At 36.3% G+C, this 27,711-nt stretch overlaps 1 protein-coding gene across 1 annotated transcript in view; it reads left to right on the top strand.

Annotated features, from left to right (window-relative positions):
• Nucleotides 1-27,711, top strand: part of CC2D2B (coiled-coil and C2 domain containing 2B) — a 109,442-nt gene that overhangs the window by 21,682 nt on the left and 60,049 nt on the right. The window contains exons 9-18 of the mRNA XM_041745230.1: nt 2,586-2,795; nt 6,626-6,723; nt 12,542-12,682; nt 13,951-14,059; nt 14,254-14,372; nt 16,961-17,138; nt 20,095-20,245; nt 21,983-22,130; nt 25,520-25,658; nt 26,773-26,976. Coding sequence (XP_041601164.1) covers nt 2,586-2,795; nt 6,626-6,723; nt 12,542-12,682; nt 13,951-14,059; nt 14,254-14,372; nt 16,961-17,138; nt 20,095-20,245; nt 21,983-22,130; nt 25,520-25,658; nt 26,773-26,976 — 1,497 coding nt within the window. The remainder of the gene's footprint in view (nt 1-2,585; nt 2,796-6,625; nt 6,724-12,541; nt 12,683-13,950; nt 14,060-14,253; nt 14,373-16,960; nt 17,139-20,094; nt 20,246-21,982; nt 22,131-25,519; nt 25,659-26,772; nt 26,977-27,711) is intronic.

Below are 27,711 nucleotides of genomic sequence, written 5' to 3'. Positions count from 1 at the left end.
TTTTATATCTTAAGGTGACAAAATGTTTTATCTAAATTTTGCTGAAGCTAAAACATAGATATTTTGACATAATTATCTGAGACCATTGTTCTTAGGGAGACAGATCCTTGAAATAATGACAGTTTGGTGAATGAATGAATGCATAAATGAATAAACAATTGGATGATAACAAAAAAATGCAAAATATACAATTTATGGAGAAATTATTAACCACTATCCAAATTAACCTTTGTAACCACCAGAATCCCAAATTGGAAATCCACTGGGCTGAACAAGTACCTTTTTCCTCAAGTGCATCTGTTCTAGCTTCATCCAAGCATAATTTCAATATTTCATGGACCTTTAGACTTAGAAATAAATGGAAATGTCATTTAACCAAGCTTCTAAACTGAGTATTAAAATTCATTCTGTAGCATCCTTAACAGACAATGTTCTGGAATTTATGTCAGATAATGCTTCTGGGGACACCTGGGTGGCTCAGCCGTTGAGTATCTGCCTTTGGCTCAGGGCGTGATCCTGGAGTCCTGGGATTAAGTCCCACATCGGGCTCCCTTCATGGAGCCTGCTTCTCCCTCTGCCTGTGTTTCTGCCTCTCTCTCTCTCTCTCTCTCTCTCTCTCTTTCTCTCTCTCTTTCTGTGTGTCTCTCATGAATAAATAAATAAAACCCTTTATAAAAAAAAAAGATAAATGCTTCTGTTTGCTTTTCCCTTTTATTGTCTCCACATTTGTTACTCTGCCCAGTTAACCTTGGAGGCAAGGCTCATTTGGGGTTTCTCACCAGAATAAAAGATACAAGGGCGACTGAAGCACAGATAATAGCTGCCCCAGTACCAAAGTCCTCTCCTCTCTTTGCTGTTACCTCTGCCAGATTCCTCTACCCCAAGTCTTTTTGTTGTTGTATTTATTTATTTGACAGAGAGAGCGCATAAACAGGGGGAGCAGGAGAGAGAGAAGCAGGGTCCCTGCTGAGCAGGGAGCCCCACGCAAACCTGCCCCAGGTCTTATTTGCTTGTTGTTTGCTGACTGGTTTTGCCCAACCATTTATTTGACTATGCCCTTTACTCCCTCTTCTAACATTTTCTTATGTGTTTGCATAGATTTTACACTTGTCATCAGCTTGAATGTTTTTGTGCATTTATCTGGCCTTTGATTTATTATTGCCTAGATCTTTGTGCTCTTGGTCTAACACACTTAGTTCCAGAGGTTCACTTAATCCCCTCACTTAATTGACCAGTGCTGAATCTGTGTAATAAGATACGCCTCTCTAGCTTAGGAACTTTAGTTTTCAAAAGTTTATTTACAATTCGGTTACTTAATACTAAACTTTTTTTTTTTAAGATTTTATTTATTCATGAGATAAAGAGAGAGAGAGAGGCAGAGAGGCATTGAGAGAGGCAGGCTCCATGCAGGGAGCCGGATGTGGGACTCGATCCTGGGACCGCAGGATCACACACCAGGCCAAAGGCAGACACTCAACCGATGAGCTACCCAGACATCCCTAACTAAATCTTATAAGTGGAATCAAAAGCAGGTTTTCTCCTCTAAGTTGGTCCTTCCATAGAAAATAGAGACTGACAAGATAAGGGTAAAACAAAAACAAACTTTATGGCTCTTCTCTTGCCTGCCCTCAAGCCAGTAAGGAAACAGGGTAAGATTCCTAGCTCAGGAGAGAGTATGGAGGAAGAAATGTAGGCATCATACTGTGACCTGCAGTCCTTAAGAAGCACTGGATCTGCCACACCAGGCCAGGCAGTTTTTCAGTATAATAGCTGTTGTAATAGCAATGGCACAGGAGACCATGTTTTATTACACCAGTCCAATCCAGAGAGAGGGCTTGTTCTCTTTTATTTAGGTAGATGCAGTCATGGATCTTATTGGGAGTGGCTAAGCATTCATGAACTAGACTGTACATGCTAAGTAACCCATTAGCCCTCAGATTACATCACCAAAAACCAGGCACATATTTAAACAAATGTGCTTAAATTCAGAATAGTGTACTAAAACATAATTGAATCATTTTATATATAATTTAAGGCCTACAAACCTCAACTAGTTTAGGGGCAATCTGGTATACAAGTGGAGACCATCTCATGGATAAAGAAAGATGGTATCCTTATAAGGTAGTATTTGCTTAGAGGGTCCAAGCCCCTTCACAGAATTTTCCAGGGGATTACCGATATATTCACATAAGAACAATGTTTTAATAAGGGTTTACACTTAACTCTGACCCATAGATGACTATTAGATGGTAAGGTAGTTGGACTATTGACCCAGCCATCTAAAGACCATTTGTCATAGTGTTCCTATAGGAAATTGTTGTAGGGGTTTATAACTTGAAAATCAAAACTCCGCCAGCACACAACAATAAGGTATATGACAATAATTTACAGCAAGATGATTAAGGTGGATGTAATATATTTTATTAAATCAAGAGCCAAAATCAATTTCAAGAAAGAAGGATCAAATTATTCTTTATTGCTTCTCTTACAGTTAACGTGTTACTTTTATAAGGAAAAGTCCCTTGTAATTTCAAAAGGAATACAAAGAATCAAATTAACATTGTGTACATATTTTTCTTTAAAAGGCAGTGAAACCTGATCTAGAAAGCTCTATTAGGAACAAAATGCAAGGTCAAAGGGAAATGTACCAGTTAGATCTCAACATAGTGGGTTTGCAATTCAGCCATCATCCTCTCTTCAATCAAGAACAAGTATTATGTGCTAGACTGCTTCAGCTTTATGAGTGTTTTCAAGACAGGCAGCAACAGAATTTACCTCAGCTGCTTTATGAGAAGGTGAGAATAGCTTATTCCATTAGCATTTTAAATATTTAAACAATTAGAACAATAGTTGCTTTCAGTTTTTCTAAAAAGAAATTCTGTGAGTTGATTGGCCAGAGAGATAGCCTCAAATATATTCTGCAGGATATTTCACTTACACATGGTTTACTAACCAGTGGTATTCTTGGAACCAGTGGTATTCTTGGTCCTAAGACTCAAGAAGAGTATTTGAAAAGATTACTATTTGAAAGAGCCATATGATTGTTTTAAGTCTTCTAATAAAATATATTTTTTAAAGATTTTATTTATTTATTCACGAGAGACACCGAGAAAGAGAGAGGCAGAGACACAGGCAGAGGGAGAAGCAGGCTCCATGCAGGGAGCCTGACAGGGGCAGGATCACGCCCTGGGCGGAAGGCAGGCGCTAAACCGCTGAGCCATCCAGGGATCCCCTAATAAAATATTTTTGATAAAAAAAATTAGAGATTTTGAATCTCATATAAAATGTGAAACGTCTTGGTCTGAGAATGATTAACCTAGTCATCTAATGTCATCATAAAGAGTACATAAGGGCAGCCCGGGTGGCTCAGCGGTTTAGCTCTGCCTTTTGTCCAGAGCCTGATCCTGGAGTCCCGGGAATGAGTCCCACATCGGGCTCCCTGCATGGAGCCTGCTTCTCCCTCTGCCTGTGTCTCTGCCTCTCCCTCATGAATAAATAAAGTCTTTAAAAATAATAATAATAATAAAATAAAGAGTACATAAAAATCTGGGGGGAAAAAGAAATCAAAGGAGTACTCACTGATTATTTTTATGAATTTGTACCTCTCGTGTACTTGCTTTTTAATTTCATCTTTTCTGTCTCTTGGCAAACATTAAAATTTTTATGAAGTCAGATCTTTCGATCTTTTTCCTTGTGTATTTTAGGTTTCGTTGTTCACTTCCTAAGACCTCTTCCCCAGATACATCAGTCAGCAGGCCTTAGGCTGCAATTCACAGAGAATGCTATCTTAGTTGCTTAAACAATTAAGGAAAAGGTAATACCTCCTGTATCACAAGTCCCAAGTTAGGGCAGCTCTAGGGTTGGCAGATTTGGTGGCTCTGTAATATCATCAACAACTCTAGCTTTTTTCCCTCCCTTTTTTTTTTTTTTTAATTTTTATTTATTTATGATAGTCACAGAGAGAGAGAGAGGCAGAGACACAGGCAGAGGGAGAAGCAGGCTCCATGCACCAGGAGCCCGACGTGGGATTCGATCCCGGGTCTCCAGGATCGCGCCCTGGGCCAAAGGCAGGCGCCAAACCGCTGCGCCACCCAGGGATCCCTTTCCCTCCCTTTTTAATGTTCATCTTCAGCATATTGACTTGGTTAGCTCCTCTCAGGTTGACAACTGGCTGCTCCAGTTCAAGGCATACTGACTAGACACACAATATGTATAGTATCTAACTTTGAGAGCCCTCTTCAGCCCCTCCTCTCACATCTGGGCAGATTTCCCCTTGTGTCTCCCTGGCTAGAATTATCTCACATGAGCATGCCTAAACCAGCACCAGCAAAAAGAATGAAATTGCTACAAATGACTAATCAGGGATTACCTCTGAAACATATGGAAGATGATTAAGCAATTAAACAAAATTGGTGTTCCGCCAACCAAGAAAAGTGACTTTTCAAGGGCAACCAATAGTGTCTGAAAGACCAAAATTCTAATAGAGTCATATTGTTATATATTCTTCTAATAATATACGTGTGTGTGCATATATTATTTCTAGACTTTTATTCTGTCTAGAGTTTGTATCTGTGTCTTGTGGAATTGAGCTCCTATTCAGTTTCTTTCCCCAGAAGATTAGCCTAATATTCAAATACCCCAATTTCCTACTAATTTAAAATTTTGTCTTTTGTAAACCAGCCTAACATATTTACATAGATTTAAGGACTATTTATTCCATGGACATAATGGTCTAGTCCTGCCCTGTTTTAATTACTATATTTAAGGGACGCCTGGGTGGCTCAGCAGTTGAGCATTTGCCTTTGGCCCAGGGTATGATCCGGAGTTTCACATCGGGCTCTCTGCATGGAGCCTGCTTCTCCCTCTGCCTGTGTCTCTGCCTCTCTGTGTATGTGTGTCTCTCATGAATAAATAAACAAAATCTTAAAAAAAATTTTTAAATAAAAAAAGATCTTTAAAATAAATAAAAATAAGGACGCTTGGATGGCTCAGTGGTTGAGTGTCTGCCTTTGGCTCAAGGCATAATCCCAGGACTCTGGGATAGTCCCACATCAGGCTTCCTGCATGAAGCCTGCTTCTCCCTCTGCCTATGTCTCTGTCTCTGTCTCTCTGTCTCTCATGAATAAATAAATAAAATCTTTTAAATAAATTTTAAAAATTAAATAAAAATAATAATTACTATATTTAATTATTAAATTATGTAGTAGGACAAGTGACTCCTCGTTTTTTCTTGGATGTTTCTGTATGCTTTTCAAGATTTGATCATCCATATGAACTTTAGAATTAGCCATCAAAAACTGCAAGAGACTCTTAATCATAAGAAACAAACTGAGGGTCACTGGAGGGGAGGGAGATGGGACAGGGTAACTGGGTGATGGACATTAAGGAGGGCATGTGATGTAATGAGCACTGGGTGTTATATAAGACTGATGAATCCTTGACCTCTACCTCTGAAACTAATAATACACTATATGTTAAATAATTGAATTTAAATAGAATTTTTTAAAAAGAAAAAATAAAGGATACTATTTCTTTTTTTTTTTTTTAAGATTTTACTTATTTATTCATAGAGACACACACAGAGAGAGAGAGAGAGAGAGAGAGGCAGAGACACAGGCAGAGGGAGAAGCAGGCTACATGCAAGGAGCCTGACATGGGACTGGTTTCCGGGTCTCCGGTATCACACCCCAGGCTGCAGGCGGCGCCAAACCGCTGTGCCACCGATGCTGCCCAAAACACTATTTCTTTTGAAAAAATAATAAAACAGATTCATTACATTTGTAGGCAAAAAAAAAAAAAAAAAACAGAATTAGCCTGTCAATTTTTATTTTAAAAATTCTATTACTATATTTACTGTGATTATATTGTATTAATTTTGAAAGAAATTTTATCTTTATAAAAATTGTGTTCCCTCATCCAGAACTACAGTATGTCTTCCTATTTGTTGAAGTCTTCTCTGATTTCCTCAATAAAAGTTTGTATTAGATGATCCTAGTCTTGGAGTTCCTACAAACTGTCCCTAACTGTAACAGATTTCTCCTATACATGTTTTAGAGTACAGGTTCCTCCAGTTTTGTTTCTCTATGAATATTCTCTGTAGATAATTCTGTCTTATGCTTTCCTCAGTATATCTTTTTCTCTTGATTTTATTTTTTGTTTTCCTATGTTATAATGCATTTCTTTTTCATAAAGAGATACAGATATAAACACAAATATACACATATAATATGGATGTGATGTTGACAGTGGATATGGATAAACAAGATATCTTTTCTGTAACCAAAGGATTTTAGGTGGAAGATAAGGTAGATTCCTGTGTTCAGACTGATATCTTGATTGACTGGCTTTTTTTTTTTTTTTTTGACTGGCATTTTTTTACATTAATTGATGAACTGGCCTAGAGAGTTTTAAGTATAATGTTTATTCCTTAGATATTGAGACTCTTCTCAGTTCTGCCCCAAGGTCCTTATATGAAATATATTTTGGAAGATACAACAGTAATACACAAAAGTTACACACAAGAAGCACAGTTGTGCTTCTACTGCACAGGCCTAGACCTTTGGAGAAATTGGAGTTCTGGTAACAGTGGATGAAATGTACAGAAAAGCTCTTTTCTTTGTTGTAGCTGAAAGCACTGACAGATGCTACCAAATTAGCAAATGAAAATCCTGAAATAAGGCAGCTGACCAATAAATCTTTACAAGATTATTATTGGCAGATAAGGTAGGTTTGGACCATTAATGTGTTTATCAAGCATTTATTAAGTAACTACTTTTTCTTTTTTTATTTTTATTTTATTATTATTTTTTTTTATTTTTTATTTATGATAGTCATACAGAGAGAAAGAGAGAGAGGCAGAGACACAGGCAGAGGGAGAAGCAGGCTCCATGCACCGGGAGCCTGATGTGGGATTCGATCCCGGGTCTCCAGGATCACGCCCTGGGCCAAAGGCAGGCGCCAAACCGCTGCGCCACCCAGGGATCCCATTAAGTAACTTCTTTAGGCTGAGTATTGCACTTGCTATAGAACATATAAAATAAGAAAAAGACAAGATCCCTACTCTTTAGGCAATTACAGAAGTGGCTCCAAACTTCCTTAAGACCCAGTTTTGTGTAAAAATATATCATAGAAGTGTCACATGAAAGTAGTTGGCAATTTTATATCCACTGATTTTTTAAAAACATGTTAATTATAAACCACCATGAATTCACTGGTATTTTTAGGATCATATTAGTCTCAAGCATTTGTATACATTTAAGAATAGTCCATATATACATATATACAAGATATATTACTATTTCAGTCTAAAGATAATACTCAGAGAACAGTTAGATTTAAGAACCCCTGTAAAAAAACATGGCCTACAAGTTGGGAACCATTAGCTTATAGAGTAGCTGGGAAGAGAAGTTAGGAAAGTATGAAACAACGAGAAAAACAATTCTAAGACAAAACATAATTATGTGTCAAGGACTCCTCGAAAGCAGAAAAGCTCACTGGGAGATATTTACTGGATAGAAAGTTCACCTGTGCCTAACGATGTAATAATTGTCTATATAAGAGAGTGATTTGATTGTTAAAGAATTTCCCTGACTGCCTGCTCAATGATTTTACAACCTCTAGAGGCAACAGTCAATTTAAAGAATTGGTTTCCTAGAATAATCTAGTTAAATGCAAACAATGTTGCTTGAAAAGATTGATATATACCTTGCACAAGGCCTGGCACATAATGAGTGCTCCCTATTACTTGGATGAATGAATGAGTGAATGAATGACTAGAAGCCATCAGTATTTACAAAACAATAAACTGGTATTGTTTATAAGATTAACTAAAATTGAGGGCAAAAATCAGACATTGCCACCATAATTAACACAGAACATGAAAGCTTTAATGCTGGAAAGAGAAAAGTAGGCTTTAGATGGAGTCTGATGGTGGTAGATAAGGATCTACTATTATATTCATGTGTGTGTGCACATGCATGTGTGTTTGTGTGTGTGTGTGTGTGTGTGTGTGTGTGTAAGGTTCACTGAAGACTTCATTGCTTTATCAGACCAGAAAAAAGCAATATAGTGGTGTTGAAATTCAGGAAAATTTTTGGAGTGGTGTTGAAATACCACAAAGAGTATTTATGGACTTTTGAGAAAACTGTTTATTTTAGGAAAGATATATATTTAACCTTTAATCTACTAAGTCTGCTAAGTGCATGGTACCCACAATCAGCTGGTGCCCAGTATAGAAAGCTGTAAGTTGTTCATGACCCCCCTTCTTGCCTGTCCTCTCATCCCTCACATCTAACCAGTAACCATTCCCATTGATTCTGCTTTCTTTCAGGTGCTTATCTCATATATAGCCTGACTACTCCAACAGTCTCCTAACATACCTCTTTTAAAGCCATGCTCCATATTGAAACTAGAGTGATTTTTCTATATAAATAAAGCCACATTAGTGGCTATTACCTTCATAATAAAATTTAATAGCCTTAGCAAGGTCTGTAATGTCCTGTGTAATCTGACTCCTACTTACCTCTCCAGCCTCGTGGTAGGGCCTCTCTGCTTTGGAACTCCATAGGTCAGTGCCCTAAATGGCCTATACTCTCTTAATATCTATATAGCTCTGTTTTAATTCCTCTTTTCTCTAGAAGGTTCTTTCATTGTTTTCTGCCTGACACTTAGTCAACATACTCATTTTATTCAATTGCATATTACTTTCTCAGGGGAGGCTCTTACTTGCCCATTTTTTTTTCTTACTTGCCCATTAAATATTCTCTCTCTCTCTCTCTCTCTCTCTCTCGTACTCACATAGCATTTATGTATTTCCTCTTTCAAAATATCCATCATGTTTGTAATTACTTGTTCTGTATTTTTCTCTACTGGAATATTAGTTACTAGCACCCAAAATATTTCCTACCACATAATAGATATTTATTATGTGTTCATTGATTTGAATTGAGTATCAAATACTCTGTGAAATTTTTCCCTACCTTTAATTCTCTTATTTATTCCCACACTCTAGCTGTGTAAACTTCTACTATAGCACCTATACCATTTTATTGCATTGATTAATTTACATGTTGGTAAGCTTCTTGAACCTGGGGAGCATATCTATTTATCTTTGCATCTGCCTTAACCAGCATAGTGCCTGGCATGTAGTAAGCATCCAATGAATATTTGCCGAATGAATAAATGGTAGTAAGCTTCTATCTCTAAGACACTGGATTTCATGAATGGCACTTTTAATGAAAACCAGTAAAAATGTCTGATAAAATACAAATATTATTTTTATAAACATATTGCAAAAATAACAAAAAAAAAAACAAGGAATTTGCAAAAGCCAAAAACAAAGTGAAAGGAGAAATAAAAATTAGCGAGTGGTAAAGCCAACGTTTACACTAAGGGTATTTGTTGAATATTAGTAACCTTGAGCTATCATTCAGACAGCTTTATGGAGTACCAAAGCAAAAGATAAAGCCAAATTCAACTTAATTAGAAAGTCTAGTAAGAGATCACTCTCTAATGGATGTTAAACCTCATGAATGGGGAATTCAAAGGGGATGAGAAACTTGTTTTTGACTTTGACATTTGGCAGAAGAGGGGAAATGCTCCTTTGAAAATTCATAACCACAAACCAGCATTCATGCAGATTTATAATCTGAATATATAGTACTTGTGTAGTCTAAGATATCAGATTGAGAATTTAATTTAAAATAGTCCCAAATCAGTAATGACAGCACACAATTGGCAAAGCCAACATTTTAGTATATGTGCTGCCAAAGCGAGCACATTGGCAAAGCCAATAAATATTCTTTCTGTTAGCTGAGAGATTTTCCACAAATGTGAAATTCTAAGGAATATGAGCTGACAGTAAAAAATGAATCAGGGAGGATTGAAGAGAAAAATAAGTGGTAAAATATACAGGTAAGTGAGCAAATGATGTAATGCTGTCTCATTGGATACAAAAATATAGAGAGAGTTCAAATATATACCTTCTAGAATAGAGTAAAAAATGGAGGAGGGTAAGTGTAATTAAAAATATTTGCACTGATCAGGAGGAGAGTCAAGATAAAATTTAACATTAGACTTTGATAAATCAAGGGCTTAGATTTTAACTTATAATATCTAAAAGAAATATTCAAACAATCCAAAGGAAGGCAAGAAAAGAGAGAAAGAGGAACATAGATGCAGATGAGATGAGTATAAAACAAAAGAAAATGGAGTTAAAACCTAAATATATCTAAATGGACTGAGTGCTCCATTTTTGTCTAGACTGATAGACCAATTAAAATTTAAAAAACAAAATCCACATGGAAGCAACCTTAATATATATATATATTATATAATATATATTATATATATTAAGTGTCCATCAATAGATGAATGAGTAAATATATATATATATATATACACACACACTGTATTACTCAGTATATATATTTATATATATATACTGAGTATATATATTACTTAGTATGCTACTCACTATATATATTTATATATATATACTCAGTGTATATATTACTCAGTATATATATATATATATATATATACACACACACACACACACACACACACACACACTATATTACTCAGCTATAAAAAAGAATAAGATCTTGGCATTTGTGACAATGTGGATGGACCTAGAGGGTATTATGCCAAGTGTAGTGAATCAGACAGAGAAAGAGAAATACAAGGAAATACCAGGCTCAGATGACTAAATTAGGATTCTTAAAATGTGGTTCTCCAGACCAGCAGCATCAGCTTTACCTAGAAACCTGTTAAAAATGCAAATTATCAAGGCCCACCACAACCTTACTGTATCAGAAACTCCGGGATGGGGCTTGGCAATCTGTGTTCAACAAGCCCGCTGATGATTCTGATACAGGAAACAGCCTCTGATTTAAAGATAACTTGTATTTTCGCAAACTCTTTCAAAGAATAGAAAAAGAGGCCAGATTCTTAGCTCCATTTATGAGATTATTTTATCCTTGAAATTAAAACCTGGGATGTCTGGGTGTTTCAGTGGTTGAGCATCTGCCTTTGGCTCTGGTTGTAATCCTGGGGTCCTAGGATCAAGTTCTGCATCAGGCTCCCCAGAGGGAGCCTGCTTCTCCATCTGCCTATGTCTCTGCCTCTCTCTGTGTGTCTCTCATGAATAAATAAATTAATTAATTAAAATCTTAAAAAAAAGAAATTAAAACTTTGTAACAATACAAAAACTATTGCAACCCCATTTCATTCATAAACATAGTTACAAATATGCTAAGCAGAATTCTATCAAATAATACAGCAAAGTTGGAATCATTCCAGGAGTGCAAGGATGGTTTAATGTTAGAAAGTCAATTAGTGTAACTTATCATATAAATAGTGTGTTTGCAAAGTCATGAAACAGAATAAGCATCTTTTAAAGCTGTATATTATCTCCATATCCAAATAATATGATCATTGATGTAGGAAAATAATGTTAGGTTTCAAAGCCGATGACCAAGAAAGAATTCTTGACTGTTTGGTGCAAAAATGTGATTTTATTAAGGCATAGGCACAGGACCCGTGGGCAGAAAGAGCTGCATTGGGGTCACGAGGAGTGGCCCATTATATACTTTTAAGTTGGGAGAAGGTTAGGGATAGCGTAAGTCTCTAAGGAATTTTGGAAGCAAACCTTCCAGGACCTGGAGGGGGCTAGCTATTGTTGGGAAAAGGTCATTTATTACCATGTAATAAAACCTGAGTCATGAGACCCGTCAGATGTATATTGGTGAGCCATATGCTTGGGGGACGATTGCCAACATGTATCTTGGCAGATTGAGATAAAGGAAATTTCTAAAGGAATATTTATATGTTAAAGTAGACTTACAGGATCCTGGGGATTGGGCTAAGATTGCTTTTTGCTATTAGCAAAGTAGTAACATTGAGGCAGGCAGTTGAGTCCCTAGTGGAATGTCACTCTGCCTGTTTCAAGGACTTGTCAATGGTAGTAAGGAAATTAATAATTTTTCTTCTGCCTTTGTTTCCCACATCAGTCACTACCCCACCCAGCAAAGTACCTATAAATTTGAAGCAATGGTTTCAATCATTAATCTGAAAAAAGTATAATAAATATACTCCAGAATGACCAGAACATCTGGAAAAATCTGGATTTTAGCAGAGCACTTTTGAATACTGAAAAAATCATCAAGTCATAAAGGAATTAACTTCTAAATGGAGTTTCAGTAGCTATCTCAAGATGTGGATAAAATGAAAAAAAATCATAAAGTGGGGATATCCAGAAGGGTTGGTGCAATAAATTCTTCCAAGCCATTTTAAATGATTTATAGTTCTGGGTGCTTGGGGGTGGCTCAGTTAGTTGGTCTTCTGCCTTTGGCTCAGGTCTTGATCTCAGAGTCCTGGGGTAGAACCCAATGTGGGACTTCCTGCTCAGTGGCAAATCTGCTTCTTCCTCTGTGTCCCTCCCCCTGCTTGTGTTCTCTTTCTCAAATAAGTAAAATCTTTTAAAAAATGAGTTGTAGTTCTAATCCACTAATGTACTTTTTATCTACCATTATTGTTGTAGTGATACAAAACAGCTCTATGACTTAGAAAGAGGAAAAGACTTCTCTCTATTACACAGTATATTACGAACTTGGAAACAAATAAAATTCCTTCGACAACAGCAAGGATTTACAAGCACCCCAGTAAAATTACAGTTTCAAAGGTGAGTGGCTGCTTTATTTGTTCTTATAGGTCTCCTGAGGAACTGTGCATGAATAACTGAGAATTTACAGTAACTAGGAGAAAATCCAGAAGCTAGACAACTATTTGATGTAGTCAACAAAGGACTTGTATCTTGAATATATGAACAATTCTTACAACTTAATAAGACAACTCAATTTTTAAAATGGGCAAAAGATTTGAACAGACACTTCACTAAAGAAGGTATATGGATGGCTAATGAACACATGAAAAGATGTTCAGTGTCATGTCCTGTCAATAGAGAAATGTAAATTAAAAACACAATGGGAATATACTACAGACCACTTAGAATGGCTAAAATCCAAAACAAAATGAAATTAAAAAAACAATAACAAATACTGACAAGGATACTGAACAAAAGGAACTCTCATTGATTGCTGATGGAAATGCAAATACTAATAGCCATTTGAAAATAGTTGGGCCCTTTGTTATAAAACTGGACAAGATGAGTAATCATACTCCTAGGTGAAACATACAGTCATAAAAACATAGTGGAGGAGATAGTTACAATTAGAAACTGTACTTGTTAATCACTTAAGCTGTCTGTGAACTCAGTGAAATAGCTGGTTCCCTCCTCACAACCCACTGTCTTATTTTCAAAGTTGTAAGAGATTAATGTTACTTGAACCTGTTAAGATGTTTACTTTGTTGATTTTTTTTTCCCTACTGCAGTGGTTTTTAATGACAGTGCTTTTTTTTTTTTTAAGATTTTATTTACTTATTCATGAGAGACACAGAGAAAGAGAGGCAGAGACACAGGCAGAGAGAGAAGCAGGCTCCATGCAGGAAGCCCGATGTGGGCCTCGACCCCAGGTCTCCAGGATCAGGCCCTGGGCTGAAAGGCAGCGCTAAACCGCTGAGCCACCCGGGCTGCCCAATGACGTGCTTCTGACAATTTCTAAACCTAACCCACCATGAAACTTTATCGTAGAGTCCTGAATTCACATATACTGGCGTACTTGCCTCTGTGTCTTTAAACCAGTCTGATACACATATGCATTATGAACCCCTGAGCACAAAAGGAGAGCAACAGATGCCATCAGTTTGTTTAGCACAGTAGCTCTGGACCAACATTTGCCTGCTTGCCACTCACTCTCATTGTCACTACCATCGACCTTGAGATGTAAAATTGTGTGTTGGAAGTGATTGGTCATATGCGTCGTATGTGTGTTAGCAACACCAATCCAACTACTCTTTCTGCTTCAAATAATTATATTTATTATTAATTAGGATAAAAATGAATAAATGTGATGAACAAAACCAAGAAGAATTGCTAGGAATGTCTGAGACCAAGAAGGAAACTGAAGGAAAAGTATTGGAGAATGGGGAGAAACAGGAGGTATTTACATTACAAAATACCATTCAACTCCTCTGGTGAAAATATTTAATTGTTTGGTAGAATAGAAAATCATGGTATTTGTAACAGTTACCCAACGAAATGACAAATGTAAGAAAGAAACAAAAGTTTAAAGAATAGTTGTCTTAAGCAGGGAACTTACATTGTAAATTATATATTTATATTTTGGTTTCTAGAGCTTCTCATATTTAGCTTCAGAGCTTGAAGAAACAGATATAGAAAGAATAAAGCCAATTACTTTGATGCCACAACTTTCTTTCACTGCAGAATTAACAAACTTATCCAAGTGTTCACTGTAAGCATTTTAAAGGATTATTTCTTCATTATATATTGTCTCTTTATTGTATTGTTTTAATAATAGTGTTAGATTTCTTGAATGAGTACCATATGTGGGGCACTTTACTAAGCTTTTAAATACATTTGCACATTTAATTGCAACCATAGCTCTGTGGTATTATCCTCCTCTTAGAGATGGGGGAATTTATGCTTATGGAAGGGTAAGTTGCCCAGGGTCACACTTCTAATTCATAACTGATGTGTAGGACATAAACCTGTTTGATTTGATTATTGTTTTTTGTTTGTTATTTGTTTTGCTATGGCAATAATTTTTGTTCAAGTATAGATCGGCGGGATATAAAGCCATTGTAAAAAATAAGACTACGTGGTTGTCCTTGCTTATCAAGGGAGCCTCTTGCTTTCATAAAAGTATTCTGTATCTGGAGGATCCTCTGGGAAGTTTTCTACTTTGACACAAATTTCTTTCCTTCCCATTTGTGACTTTTTCCGTGAGCTGTTTTCTCCCTATTCCTAGGACCTTCATGCAAAAACAGATCTAATACAGATCCCCATTTCTCCCATCTCTAGGTCTGTGGATCTCATCTCCTTAAAAGAGGCTGTGGCAATTTAGAACACTGAATTAGGTCCAACTTTTCAACATCTCTGTCCCATGGGACACTTTGTACTAATTCATCTTTGAGTATTGTGAATGTGCATCATTTAAGCAGAGTTGGAGGGTAGCAAATGCCCAATAAATATTCATATTTATGAAATGAACGGATGAATGATTACATTTAAAATGAACATAAAGATATTGGCTAATTGATTTTAAATAAAAATAAATAAATAAAATGAACATAAAGAGTAGCAGACACAAAAGCACAATTACCAGTTCCCTCTTTCTGATTAGCAAAGTGCAGCAGTGGAGGAGTGCTTTTGTTCTACACCTACTTCCAAAGAGGGCCTGAGATAATCTTTATGTAAGACATGCATACAAAAGGACCATCTTAATGAGGATAAGATAACAAGAGCCCTAAAACAGGAAGTTAGAAGTAAAAAGCGGAAAGAGAAGGAGGAAGATAAATGTACTGGAAAGCCAAGGCTAAATCTTGGTGGAAGTCAAGGCAAAAGGAAATAGGATGTGTTCTATCTTTTCAAAGCTATTGTTACTGTGGGGCATTGCTGCCATTATCCATTTAAAATGTCCAGTTGAGGGGCAGCCAGGGTGGTTCAGTGTTCGGCGCTGCCTTCAGCCCAGGGTCTCCTGGAGACCCGGGATCAAATACCGCGTCAGGCTCCCTGGATGGAGCCTGCTTCTCCCTCTACCTGTGTCTCTGCCTCTCTCTCTCTCTTTCTGTGTCTCTCATGAATAAATAAATAAAATTTTAAAAAATAAAAATGTCCAGTTGAATAAGAATTGATTCTCTAGAAAAGAAGAATATTGTTATTGTTTTACTATGGCAATAATTTTGATTATTATCCTGATGTCAAGGATAGAGATGAAGGGGAGGATTAAAGAATAATTATAAAGGGTTTTAGGTGATGAAAAAGGCAGGATTTCCTGAGGATGAATATAATCATGAATTAATGAATTTTCATAATCAGTTCATAAGCTCATTATTAAAACTACTTTCAGAGGGCAACATAAAGAGCAAATATACCTGACATATTTCTCTAATTGAGAAGATAGTTAGAAGAGGCCAACAGAGAGATAGGAAAAATAAGTAATCTACATGGGCAGATACGGGCACCACTGGGAGATACTGGACCCACAGGGTGATTAGCGTGGAGAACAGAAGGGCTTGTTATGTTTCAACCCAGAGCCTTACCTCCCAACCAGTCCTCTCCCTTCTGAAAAAGAGAAGTCCTAAACATCATTAGGTCAGTTACCTTGCAGCTGAGAAGATACTCAATGTTGGAAATGAATGAATGACTGGAAGACTCTCTTTAGGAGTTTTATATCACTTAAGGGATTAGCTTTTTCCCAGCAAATGTTTCATAGAAGGCGCAGAGAATCTGGCTTGCCTCTCTGATCTTTGCAGTTAGAGAAAGAATGTCTGGGAGAAAGAGTGTATGACCTAAAGCCTAAAGGGATTTATAAAGACCTTAAAGAGGACACAGCAAGCCACCTCACTGAGGTTATTGAAAAATAGTATATTTCTTTTAAAAGTGTGTCTTTCTTCTAGAAGTCAGAAAATATTTTTGAATTTCAATTTCAAGCTCCCAATCCTAAGTCCCTCTGTTTTCTCCTCTTAAAAGATCTCTTATGATGGGTAAATGTGATCATCTAAGTTTCAGTTTAGTAAAATAAGTAGCTAAGTGTTTTATGGTTCCTTGATTGTAGTTCTTTCTCTATGTTTGAATAAACATCATTAAAAAACACATTTGAAATCGAACTCCAGTAAAAAAATATACAACCCCCCCCCCCTCCACATTTGAGTAGGAGAGGCTTTAATTCACACATAGGCAAGTGTTATTGGGCTTAAAGATAGCATTTGTCCTCTAAAATGGTCATACTTTAATATACTTAGGTGCATTTTGAAAAGAACAATATTTTGTATCTATTTTGTTTTTCAAGTGTCCTTTAAAGATTTATTTATTTTTTAGGCACGAACAAAAGAGAAGAGCCAAAATACAGAAGCTTAAATATTTTATTAAAATATTATACAACGATAAACAGGTTTCTTGCAGTTCAGTATCTCCCCTTCAGTTTGATTTTAAGGTCATGTTTCAGCAAATTTTCAATATTCAGTTAATATGTTGGCCTGAAACAATTTGCTTGGAGGTATGTCATCATTTACTTTTGTGTCTTATTTTATGCCATACATAATTTTAAATTTCTTGTTAGTTACTGTTTTATGTCACAAGTAATTTCTATTTAGAGATGACCAATCTATATGGGTAAGCAAGATACTTACAAATAATATATTTATAACAGCAATAGTCTTTTATACTACAAGCACAAAATTATTTGATTTGTGGTTCTTCTGAATACTTCCATTCTCTCCTGCTAAAATTCCTACCAACCTTGGATGTGCAGCACTACTCTTCATTTGCGGTGAGATGGAAAAGGGCTATTTAAACTGTAATGTGTAGCATAGCTGTTGTTAGCGCGGAATGATTTCTCCAAATTGTCTCAGCCCTGATTAGTGTTTTCAGTGTCTTGCTGAATTTGTAGGTATGTATGTGTGTGTTTATTTATTTATTTATCTATTTGTTTATGTTTTGGATCCCTTTAAGAATCTGATGAAACAACATACAGACTCCTGATCCCTGTCAAAAGACCCCACCATAAGAACCCCTGCACTAAAGGAAGAAGAAAATAGGACAAGGGAGAAAATTTAGAGACATTAGAGTATAGATAAGAAGTCTTGATGCCTAACAGAGAGGTTAAATTTGCAACTAGATCTGAAAGGAAAGTTAGGAGGGAATAAATATTTTTGCATGTGAGTGTTGAGTGAGGTTTGGGGAGTGGGGAGAGAATTATAAATCTAAATCAAAGGTATTTTTACAATACCTAAAATAATTTTATTCTATCCCTGATCAGAGGCTACATTCATTTTGTTCATCTATACTATCAAATTTCTATCATCTTAAAATGTACCTCTGTTGAAATTCCTATTTAAAAAATATACTGACTATACCTTTCTATCATACCTAAAATAAATTGTGTTGTAATAATACAACCACTTGAAGTGTAAAACTTGCCTCCACCCCAAGTAGATAAACGTGTATTTTGAATCCTTCATCATCCTACTACTTAGAACATGATCTTAACAACCTAAGAGGCAGGGAAAGAAAGGAATCTAGCTAGGAATAAAGTGCACCATGAGCAACTGCAAAAATTGCAAAATAAATCTATATGCCCTAGCCTAACAGATTCTGACCAACGTTTTGAATTTACTCCTTATCATTCCTCTTTATTCACTTTAGCAAAGTGAACTGCTTGGTTTTTTCCCCCATATATCCTTGCAATTTCCTACTTCTGAGCTTTTGAACATTCTAGTTCTTACAGTTATAAGGCCCATTTTCATTCTTGACACTCCAACCCCACCACACAATGGCTTTGAGAGCTGCCATCAGGGGACAAGTCTCTCCCAGAAGACTTCACTCACGGAGATGGAATTCTCTACCTTTACATTTACTATTCATGATATGGTCTCCAGCCCTCAGGGGTCCCAGCAGTTTCAGAAACTGGATTTATCGACAGTCCCATGAAAATATATCTATATCCTCTAAACAAATCACAAGGCTGATGTGTAAATTCAAAATGCCAGTTCAACATTTGAATATAGTTATCAGTGCATTGCCTCTTTTCAGTTAGCCAGGTTACTGATTTGCAGTAAGAAATTTCTTTCATAGACCTAGATACTGTAAGTCCATTAGCTACAACCCCTACAAACCTTTCTGCATTAGGTATAGATACCTTTGTTAAGGAACTACTGTGCTAACTTATAGTAACTCTTACAGGGACAAAAATTAGATGACCAGAAAAATTTTTATATTTGCTTCTTTGACTTTCTTTTTTCTTCTGCATTAATTAACACATTTCTTCCTTTGGTTAATTAACCAACCTTTTGATTGACACATTCTTATCTTTGAAGAAACATGTTTTCCCTCCTTGATTTCCTTCTTCTTTAAGTACATGTCACTGTTTCCTCAAACACTGACAACACAATATAGGTCAAAATAAGATTTTCTTTTCTTTTTTTTTTTAAGATTTTATTTATTTATTCATGAGAGACATAGAGGCAGAGACATGGGCAGAAGGAGAAGCATGTTCCTTGCGGGGAGCCTGATATGGCACTTGATCCCAGGACTTCGGGATCATGACCTGAGCCAAAGGTGACACTCAACCACTGAGCCACCCAGGCGCCCCAAATAATATTTTCTTTAAAAAAAAATTAGGTTTGTACTTATGGCAGTGATGGAATTCTAGGAGAAAGAACAGCATACAGAAGCAGAAGACCTGGGTTCCAGTGGACATCTCCAGAGTTGTCTACTCGGCACCTCCCTTACTCCTTCTTCTGGGACTCTCTCCCTCCCCTACCTCCCATAGATTGTTTAACTTGTCCTTGGACTCCATGAGCTAATTAATCTCCCCTTTTCCAAAGCAATCCAACCTGGGTTTCTATCATTTACTAAAACTAAAACTAATGTAGTTTCATATAGAGACTCAATTTCTTCATTTATAAAATTGGAAGAGTAATACCTATTTCCTATAGTTTTTATCAGTCTTAAATGAGATAAAGAACTTTAGAAGTGCCTACAAGGGATCCCTGGGTGGCTCAGCAGTTTGGCACCTGCCTTTGCCCCAGGGCATGATCCTGGAGTCCCAGGGATCCGAGTCTCACATTGGGCTCCCTGAGTGGGAGGGAGCCTGCTTCTCCCTCTGCCTCTCTCTCTCATGAATAAAAAAATGAAATCTTAAAAAAAAATGCTGTACAAATTAAGTTATTTGGATATTGTGTTATATATACCTATATGCTCAGAACTGTATTTGTAATCCTTTTATTCAACTCATTTTCTTTGAAACTAGTAAAAGATGTTATATTTTTAAGGACTTAACATTATCTCTTTTCTCATAATCATGTGGATGAAATGCTCTAGAGAAATACCTATTTTATATGCTAGTATTTTTTAAAAAGAATAAAAGTATGTTATTGAGGGTTCTCATTTTAACTCTCCCCTCCCCCATTTTGTGCTTTCAGTGAGCTATCAATCATTTCTTTTATATTTAGGTTTATGAAATAAGTAAAAGGACAAGCTTATTGGCAAAACTATATTTACCTTTACCTAACAATACAGAGTTGAAAAGCAAAACTGTTTTGGAATATGTAGAGTTTAGCTCTGATGAGCTAGTCATACCTGCATATGGAGAAGTAGGAAGCAGTAAGTTTATTTAAAATGTCCCCTTCCCCACCTTCCTTCACTTTATGAATTCCATATCCTACATGACTCTGAGTCATTTATGTGATTAAAGAATGCTATGTTTGTAGTATAATTTTTTTTTAAGATTTTACTTATTTATTCATGAGAGACACATAGAGAGGGGCAGAGACATAGACAGAGGAAGAGGCAGGTTCCCTGAGGAGAACCTGATGCGGGACTCTATCCCAAGACCCTGGGATCACAACCTGAGCCAAAGGCAGATATTCAACCAGTGAACCACCCAGGTGCCCCTGTAGTATTAGGTTTAAAGTCTATTAAATTATCTTTTCCCATGTTAAACTAACATTTAAAAAAATATTTTATTATTTGACAGAGAAAGAGCACAATCTTGGGGGTGGCAGAGGAGAAGCAGACTCCCCATTGAGCAGAGAGCCTGATGTAGGGCTCCATCCCAGGACAGTAGGATCATGACTTGAGCCAAAGACAAACACTTAACCAACTGAGCCACGCAGGCACCCAAAGTAACATTTTTTAAACTTTGTCTTGAATCAGATCTTTGGGAAATCTAAAATTTGGAATTAGCACCCGTAATTTTCCTAAATCATCTGAGATGAGAGCAGTATGCTCTCTGGAACAAGGGCTCTGCTCCTGAGTGGAAAGATGGCTCTGCTTCTGCCTCTCCTTTAGCAAAGCCTACAGATGCTCCAGGATGTACTGATTCATCTTTGAGTATACAGAAGGGAGGTAGAGAAGAAGTGAGAGAAAAAGAGAAAAGAAGGAACAAGAAGGGATATTTCTGTTCACTTTTTTAAAAAATTAAGATTTTATGTGTTCATGAGGGACACACACAGAGAGAGGCAGAGACACAAGCAGGCTCCATGCTGGGAGCCTGATGTAGGACTTGATCCTGGGACTCCGGGATCACACCATGAGTCGAAGGCAGCCGCTCAACTGCTGAGCCACCCAGGCATCCCTGTTGACTTGTTTTTCAAAGGATTTTACTCCTCATGCAATTAAATTCAAGTTAGGGTGTCTGTGAGAAGACTGCCATTCCTCTCCTTCTTCCCCGGATTCCTTCTCTTTCCCTTCCTCCTCCTAGGATGCTTGTGTCCATCTGGTAAAAAGGAGTTATGAATAAGTGAGCAATGAGAGAGAAGAAAATAAGTAGGGAAAAGGCTGGAAAGGACAGAAATAGAGAGGAATATAGTTTGTTGAGAGTCTAGCTGAAACAGGAAAACAGGGTTGTGAGAACACAGGAGAAAAGACTTAGGGCAAACAATTTAGGAAGCACTAGGAAGTCAGCAGAAGTTTTGAGGAGTATTGTTAAGCTCTCTAGAGATTGAGAAAGAAAATGGATAGAGGGGATGACTCAGGAATGTAGAGAAAGGGAAAGTAGTAGCTAGTTTGCCTCTAGTTCTGCAGTCAGCAGTTCTTTCCCTGTTGGAAGCCACTTCCAGAAAGAAAGGTTAAAAAAGCTTCTAGTTTTAAGAAGAGGACAATAGAGATGTTCATCCCTAGACCTTCAGGTTGACTGATATTTTCCTCTCTTTTGTAGTCTGTTTGAAATGATCTCCCTTGAGGTCCCTTAGATGGGAAGTAGGGGAGAGATCTAAGGTTAGAGCCTGGGGTCACCACAGAGCAGCCTGAGTTCCACAAGTAGAGTCATAGAAAAAATCTACAATGTGTAAAATTCTATGCTTTATTAAAAATTCATGTGTTAATGCTCTTTATAAACAGATGTGCCTTTTCTTCTTGAGGGGAATGGAACTGAGGAGCTTTGTCTTTTGACATCAGGAAAACTAAGTTACTCTCTATCATGGGCTTTAGACGAAAATGGTATTCCTCTGACACCCACGTCACAGTCCTTAAGATCTGCTTACTGCAGGTAATAAACTTTTATGCTTGAAAAATAATGCCACTCCTCAGCAAAGTATCACACAAAACCTGTGTTTGTAAAGGGAAAACTGCATCAATGGTAAGAGCAAGCTAGTTTATTTAGACTATTTTTATTTGGATTTATATGTAAGTGAATGTATTTCTTTAATGCTTAGGCTTATAGTTACATGGATGATGGGGGAAGTGGTTCCACAGCTCTTGCAGGCAAAGGCTAAGACTCCCAAGGATTTTATTTCTGGAATCTTTGTATCTCCCAACCATTCTGGACTATGAAAGTATCATTTATGCATTATCAATTTGCTAGAAGAAAAATCCTAGAAATCTTATTCTATGTTCTAGGACTTCTTAGGGAAATTGAGATTAATTTCTAGTTCATACTTCAAATAAGATTGCTAGAATGAAGTACAATAAAAATCTATAAAAATGATATACTGATTTATATATTGTGTTTAAAGAAAACAGTTAATATAAAGGACCAAGTAGATTCCATAATTAAAAATTAAGGAATGATGATAACAAAAAGATGGCCTTCTCCTCCCAATCTAAACACATATTAAAGAAAACATTGTGGGGATCCCTGGGTGGCGCAGCGATTTAGCGCCTGCCTTTGGCCCAGGGCGTGATCCTGGAGACCCGGGATCGAATCCCACGTCGGGCTCCCGGTGCATGGAGCCTGCTTCTCCCTCTGCCTGTGTTTCTGCCTTTCTCTCTCTCTCTCTCTCTCTCTCTCTCTCTCTCTCTCTCTCTCTGTGCGACTATCATAAATAAATAAAAATTTTTTAGAAAAAAAAAAAAGAAAACATTGTTATACCCAACTATATGACATTATGGAAAAGTTAGAACTATGGAGACAGTAAAATATCAGCAGTTTCCAGGCAAGAGGAGACAGGGATGGATATGCAGGATTTTTAGGGCAGTGAAACTACTATTTGTATGATACTATAATTGTAGATAAATGTCATTACATATTTGTCAAAACCCATAGAATATCAACACCAAGAGTAACCTGTTAAGATAAACTGTGGACTTTGAGTAATAATGCTATGTCAGCCATTTACTATATAACAAATGCAATTCTTTTATTGCAATGAATGTAATAAATTATACCTCTGGTACGGGATATTAATTGTAAAGGAGACTGCATGTTTGGGGAAATAGGGAACATATGGAAACTATGCACTTTCTGATTGTTCTTGGTCTGAACTTAAAACTGTTCTAAAAATTTCAATTTTTAAAATAAAATAATTTTTAAAATTTAAAGCATTGCTATAAATAACTTGGATTAGACAGGAAATCAAAACTGAGAGACTATTTTAAAATAACAGTGAGAGAACACTATAAATAAAGCCAATGGCATATGGCCAGAGTCATAGTAAGAGTTCATAAATACTTTTTCTTGGCAATAGTTTTAGAGAAAAAAAACCAAACAAACAATTGTCAGTAGTACTCAGCAATTGATGGTGAGGAAGCTGAGGTCACAGATGTAGATTACTTACCAAGAAGTTTTAAAAAGAGGCTGAAAATAAGAGAGACAACAGAATCATAGTATAGGTTTCTTGAAAATTAGGGCAATTTTTATCTTCTTATAATAAGTGATGAAATCCATAGAAAAAAGAGCCAGAATGTATTAGAGTATGAGATCCTTTAGAGTCCAGAAGATTTTGAATCAGAATGCAGGTGATAGCTTGGCTGTAGAGAAGAGGAAATATCTTTTCAAATCAGAGAAGGAAACAAATCACTGTGTAGACAGGAACATAATTTTGATGATGTCCTTGTTTTGCTAAGTATGCAAGATCATCTTAGAGACCTGAATAAGGGCATTTTAAAGAAAAATAGACAAATAATAAAGGTAATCCATTTTGGAGCTAGTGAATAAGCTCTTAAGACTCTGAACCGTTATTTGCTTGTATTTCTTTGTTTTTCCCTAGCATCATCCCTACTGTGACTCTTTCCAATCTTTGCCTCCTCATACTATTTTCTGCTTTCTTTTTGGAGTCAAATGTTTGTCCTCTTTACTCTAAAGCTAACATTTAGACAGGTAATTTGGGACTTTCTTTGTCTCCTTTAGGACCTTGATGACATATTTATATCCTTTTCTTTCATTATGTTTAACTCTTCCATTTACCTAAGTTGTTAGTCTTTTTTATTAAAGAAGCCTTCTTTGTTTTAAAACAAAGAAAAACCCAAGCATTTGATTAAACCCTGAAAACCTGTCTTGGCCATTTTTCGTGTCCAAGTTGTTATTTGTGTGCTGATCTGTGTACAAGACCTCCACTTTTTATTCACACATTCCCTCCCTGATTCAACCCATTTATTCCTGAAGAGTACCAGTGACCTTTGAGCCATATTCATGGCCTACCCTTATCATTTTCTTCTTGAAGTCTTTTCTCCTGGGGCTTCTGTGATGCTCCAGTTAGCAGTTCCAGTTACTTGGGAACTCAGGTTCACAAAAGATTGAAAGCAGTTCTGTGAAAGATTGGGACAAATGACAAATTTCAAGAGGCAGTGAATTCTAAGAGAAGGCTTCAAAGTCCAGAAAAGTCCATTTACCCTTAAGAAGCTTACTGTCTTTTTTAAAAATTTAAATTCATTTAATTAACATATGATATATTATTAGTTTCAAAGGTAGAAGTCAGTGATTCATCAGTCTTATATAACACCCAGTGCTCATTACATCATCTGCCCTCCTTAATGTCCATCACCCAATTACCCTATCCCCTACCCCCCTTCCCTCCAGCAACCTTCCGTTTGTTTCCTATGATTAAGAGTCTCTTATGGTTTATCTCCCTCTCTGATTTCATCTTGTTTTATCTTTTCCTCTCTTCCCCTATGGTCCTCTGTTTTGTTTCCTAAATTCCACATATGAGTAAAATCATGGTAATTGTCTTTCTCTGATTGACTTATTTCGCTTAGCATAATAACCTCTAGTTCCATCCACGTCATTGCAAATGGCAAGATTTCTTTTTTGATGGCTGAGTAGTATTCCATTGTGTGGGTGTGTGTATAACAAAGAAAACATATATATACATAAAACAAAGAAAAAAATATATATATACACACACACCTATCTCACATCTTCTTTATCCATTCATCTGTCAGTGGACATCTGGGCTCTTTCCATAGTTTGGCTATTGTGGACATTGAAGCTTAGTGTCTCTTAAGGGAGAGAGTAGACATTTATCAAAAATCTAGGATACAAATTAGAATGTGAGAAGAATCAAGAGAGATATCACACCTAAATCTTCTGTTTTACCCTTAAATGCAGGGGATAGATAGGTTTTATCTTTAACTACCTGGAATGAGTAGGTTTTACCCTGTGTAACAGATGAATAACCACATTTTATATGCAAATTCACAAAATATTTTCCTCTATGTTAGTGTGTTAAGGAATGTAGATGCAAGAGGGGTTCCTGGAATTCCATGGTTCATTAATGCACAGAAGCTTTTTGAGTGGGCAAATGAAGTAAAAATTGATCCAAATAATCCAGAATATTCTGATTTAATGGAATTTATTATGGTAAGTTGTAGCAAATATCAATAATGTAAATATATTATATTTCCTAAGCTCTACCCTCCTATACTTTATAGTTTGCTATGTATGTTTCTAGGCACCAGGAGGAAGGTAAAGATAAATCTAAGGACAGATATGATTTTCAACCAGTTTTACAGTATTGTAAAGGCAATTAGAAATTCAGCAACTGAAATAATTGCTACTTTAGGCCTGATGGTTGGTAGTCTGCCATTAATCAGTATTCTGCAGTACATCCTATAGGCTAACCTTCAGGCTAGCATCTCTTGTTACAACTACTGAGTACCCATGGTATTATATATGCTAGGGATATACAGATGATTTATAGGCACATTCCTTCCCTCAAAGACTCAATTATCTGTTCACTTCTCCTATTCTTCCTTACAACCAACTGAACTCTTCTGTGTGCCTCAAACATGCATTCTTCGTACCTTTATTCATGTCATTTCCTCTGTCTTGAAGGATACCCTAGGTGGCTATCTTATCTACCATACATGTCTGATAAGAGTTTCCCTGATAACCTCAGTGACATATGGGCCTTTCTTTCCTTTCCCTCCTGTTAACTTGTTTTTCTTTTTTTATACCATTCCTCCTTTTATTGTATCTATTCATTCTGTGTTTCATCTTTCCTTGTAGAACTACAGTGAATAAATCCTTGGTAGATAGCACTCGCCCTTGCATGTACCATGCACATCTTTGCATTTATTCAATAAAACAATGCAAAAATTATCGCAATTAGTTGGAATCAGAGCTTCCCAACTAATGTGCTTTATTGGTTACAAGTGTACAGAAATAATGATCCTCTCTCCACACTTATGACAAACAGATACGAATAATCTTTTAACCCAGTTGCAATATAAGTATTTTTATTTTTATTTTAAGTCATGACCATGAAAGGTTAGGAAGCCATGTAGGCTGGATTCTGTTTTTTCTTTTTCTTTTTTTTTTTATTCAGATTCTAGCTCTGTATAGATTCATTGCTCCATTTCCTACATATATGACAAATCTAACATTTCACATTTGAGGGGAAAAAGTGTTTTGAAATAATTCTCGAATTTTAAAAAGTTAATATTTTAATACTTCTGTGACTTATATTTTATAGTACATGAAACATAAAGGACAGGATATTCCAAAATATTTTCGTCTTGAACAGTTGCAAGATGAATTTAACTTTGTTTCTGAAGAAGAAATGAAAAAGAGTAAACGTTTCCAGCTATTGCAACTTAGAAATGCAGGTCAATTAGATGTTTTCCTTCTGCAGCAAATACCCCTTTATGACAAAGAGATTCCAGACTTAGTCTTCCAGGTACATGCTTTCTATTTGAATATTGCTTATTGTATGATAAATTCATATTTTTGCTGCTTTTAGAAAAACAGTTTTATTTATTTATTCATGAGAGACACACAGAGAGAGGCAGAGACATAGGCAGAGGGAGAAGCAGGCTTCCCGCAGGAAGCCTAATGTGGGACTTGATTCCAGGCAGATGCTCAACCACTGAGCCACTCAGGTGCTTAATATTTTTGCTATTTTGAATCTAAACTTAATTTCTTTTTTAACTAATAAGTTTATATAAAAAACCCATTTTAAAAACTATTATAAAAATAGGTTATAATAGGCTTATTAATTTAACTTGTTATTATCAGTAAGAAAAAAATGGTTAAACTCTATGATATTTGTTTTCATTTTATCCTGGACTGAAAGTAAATTGCAATAAGCCACTTAACATTAAATAAGTAAAAGTTGTTTTAAAAAATAGTGTGTATTTTTGTTGTTGCCAAGCCATCCCTTAGCTTGTATACCCTAATTTAGAGGCTACACAAACAATACACTATACAGGACTCATTATATTTAAAACTCAAGTTGCAGGGAGAGGACACTCATGTTCTGAACTGTCTGAAGGCTCTTTTGGCATTTCTCAGAGGTGAAAGGGGAAATGCAAATTAATGATTTTTCAATGACAATGTCCTAGTTAGCACAGTTGTTTGACTGTTCTAGTCACACAAAGATAGGATTTGCAGATAATTTTTTACCTTCACAAAC

This window comes from Vulpes lagopus, chromosome 2, assembly GCF_018345385.1.
Source record: "Vulpes lagopus strain Blue_001 chromosome 2, ASM1834538v1, whole genome shotgun sequence".
Lineage (NCBI taxonomy): Eukaryota > Metazoa > Chordata > Mammalia > Carnivora > Canidae > Vulpes > Vulpes lagopus.
Note: the sequence above shows the minus strand (reverse complement) of the source record. Positions and strands in the feature narration are given on the sequence as shown.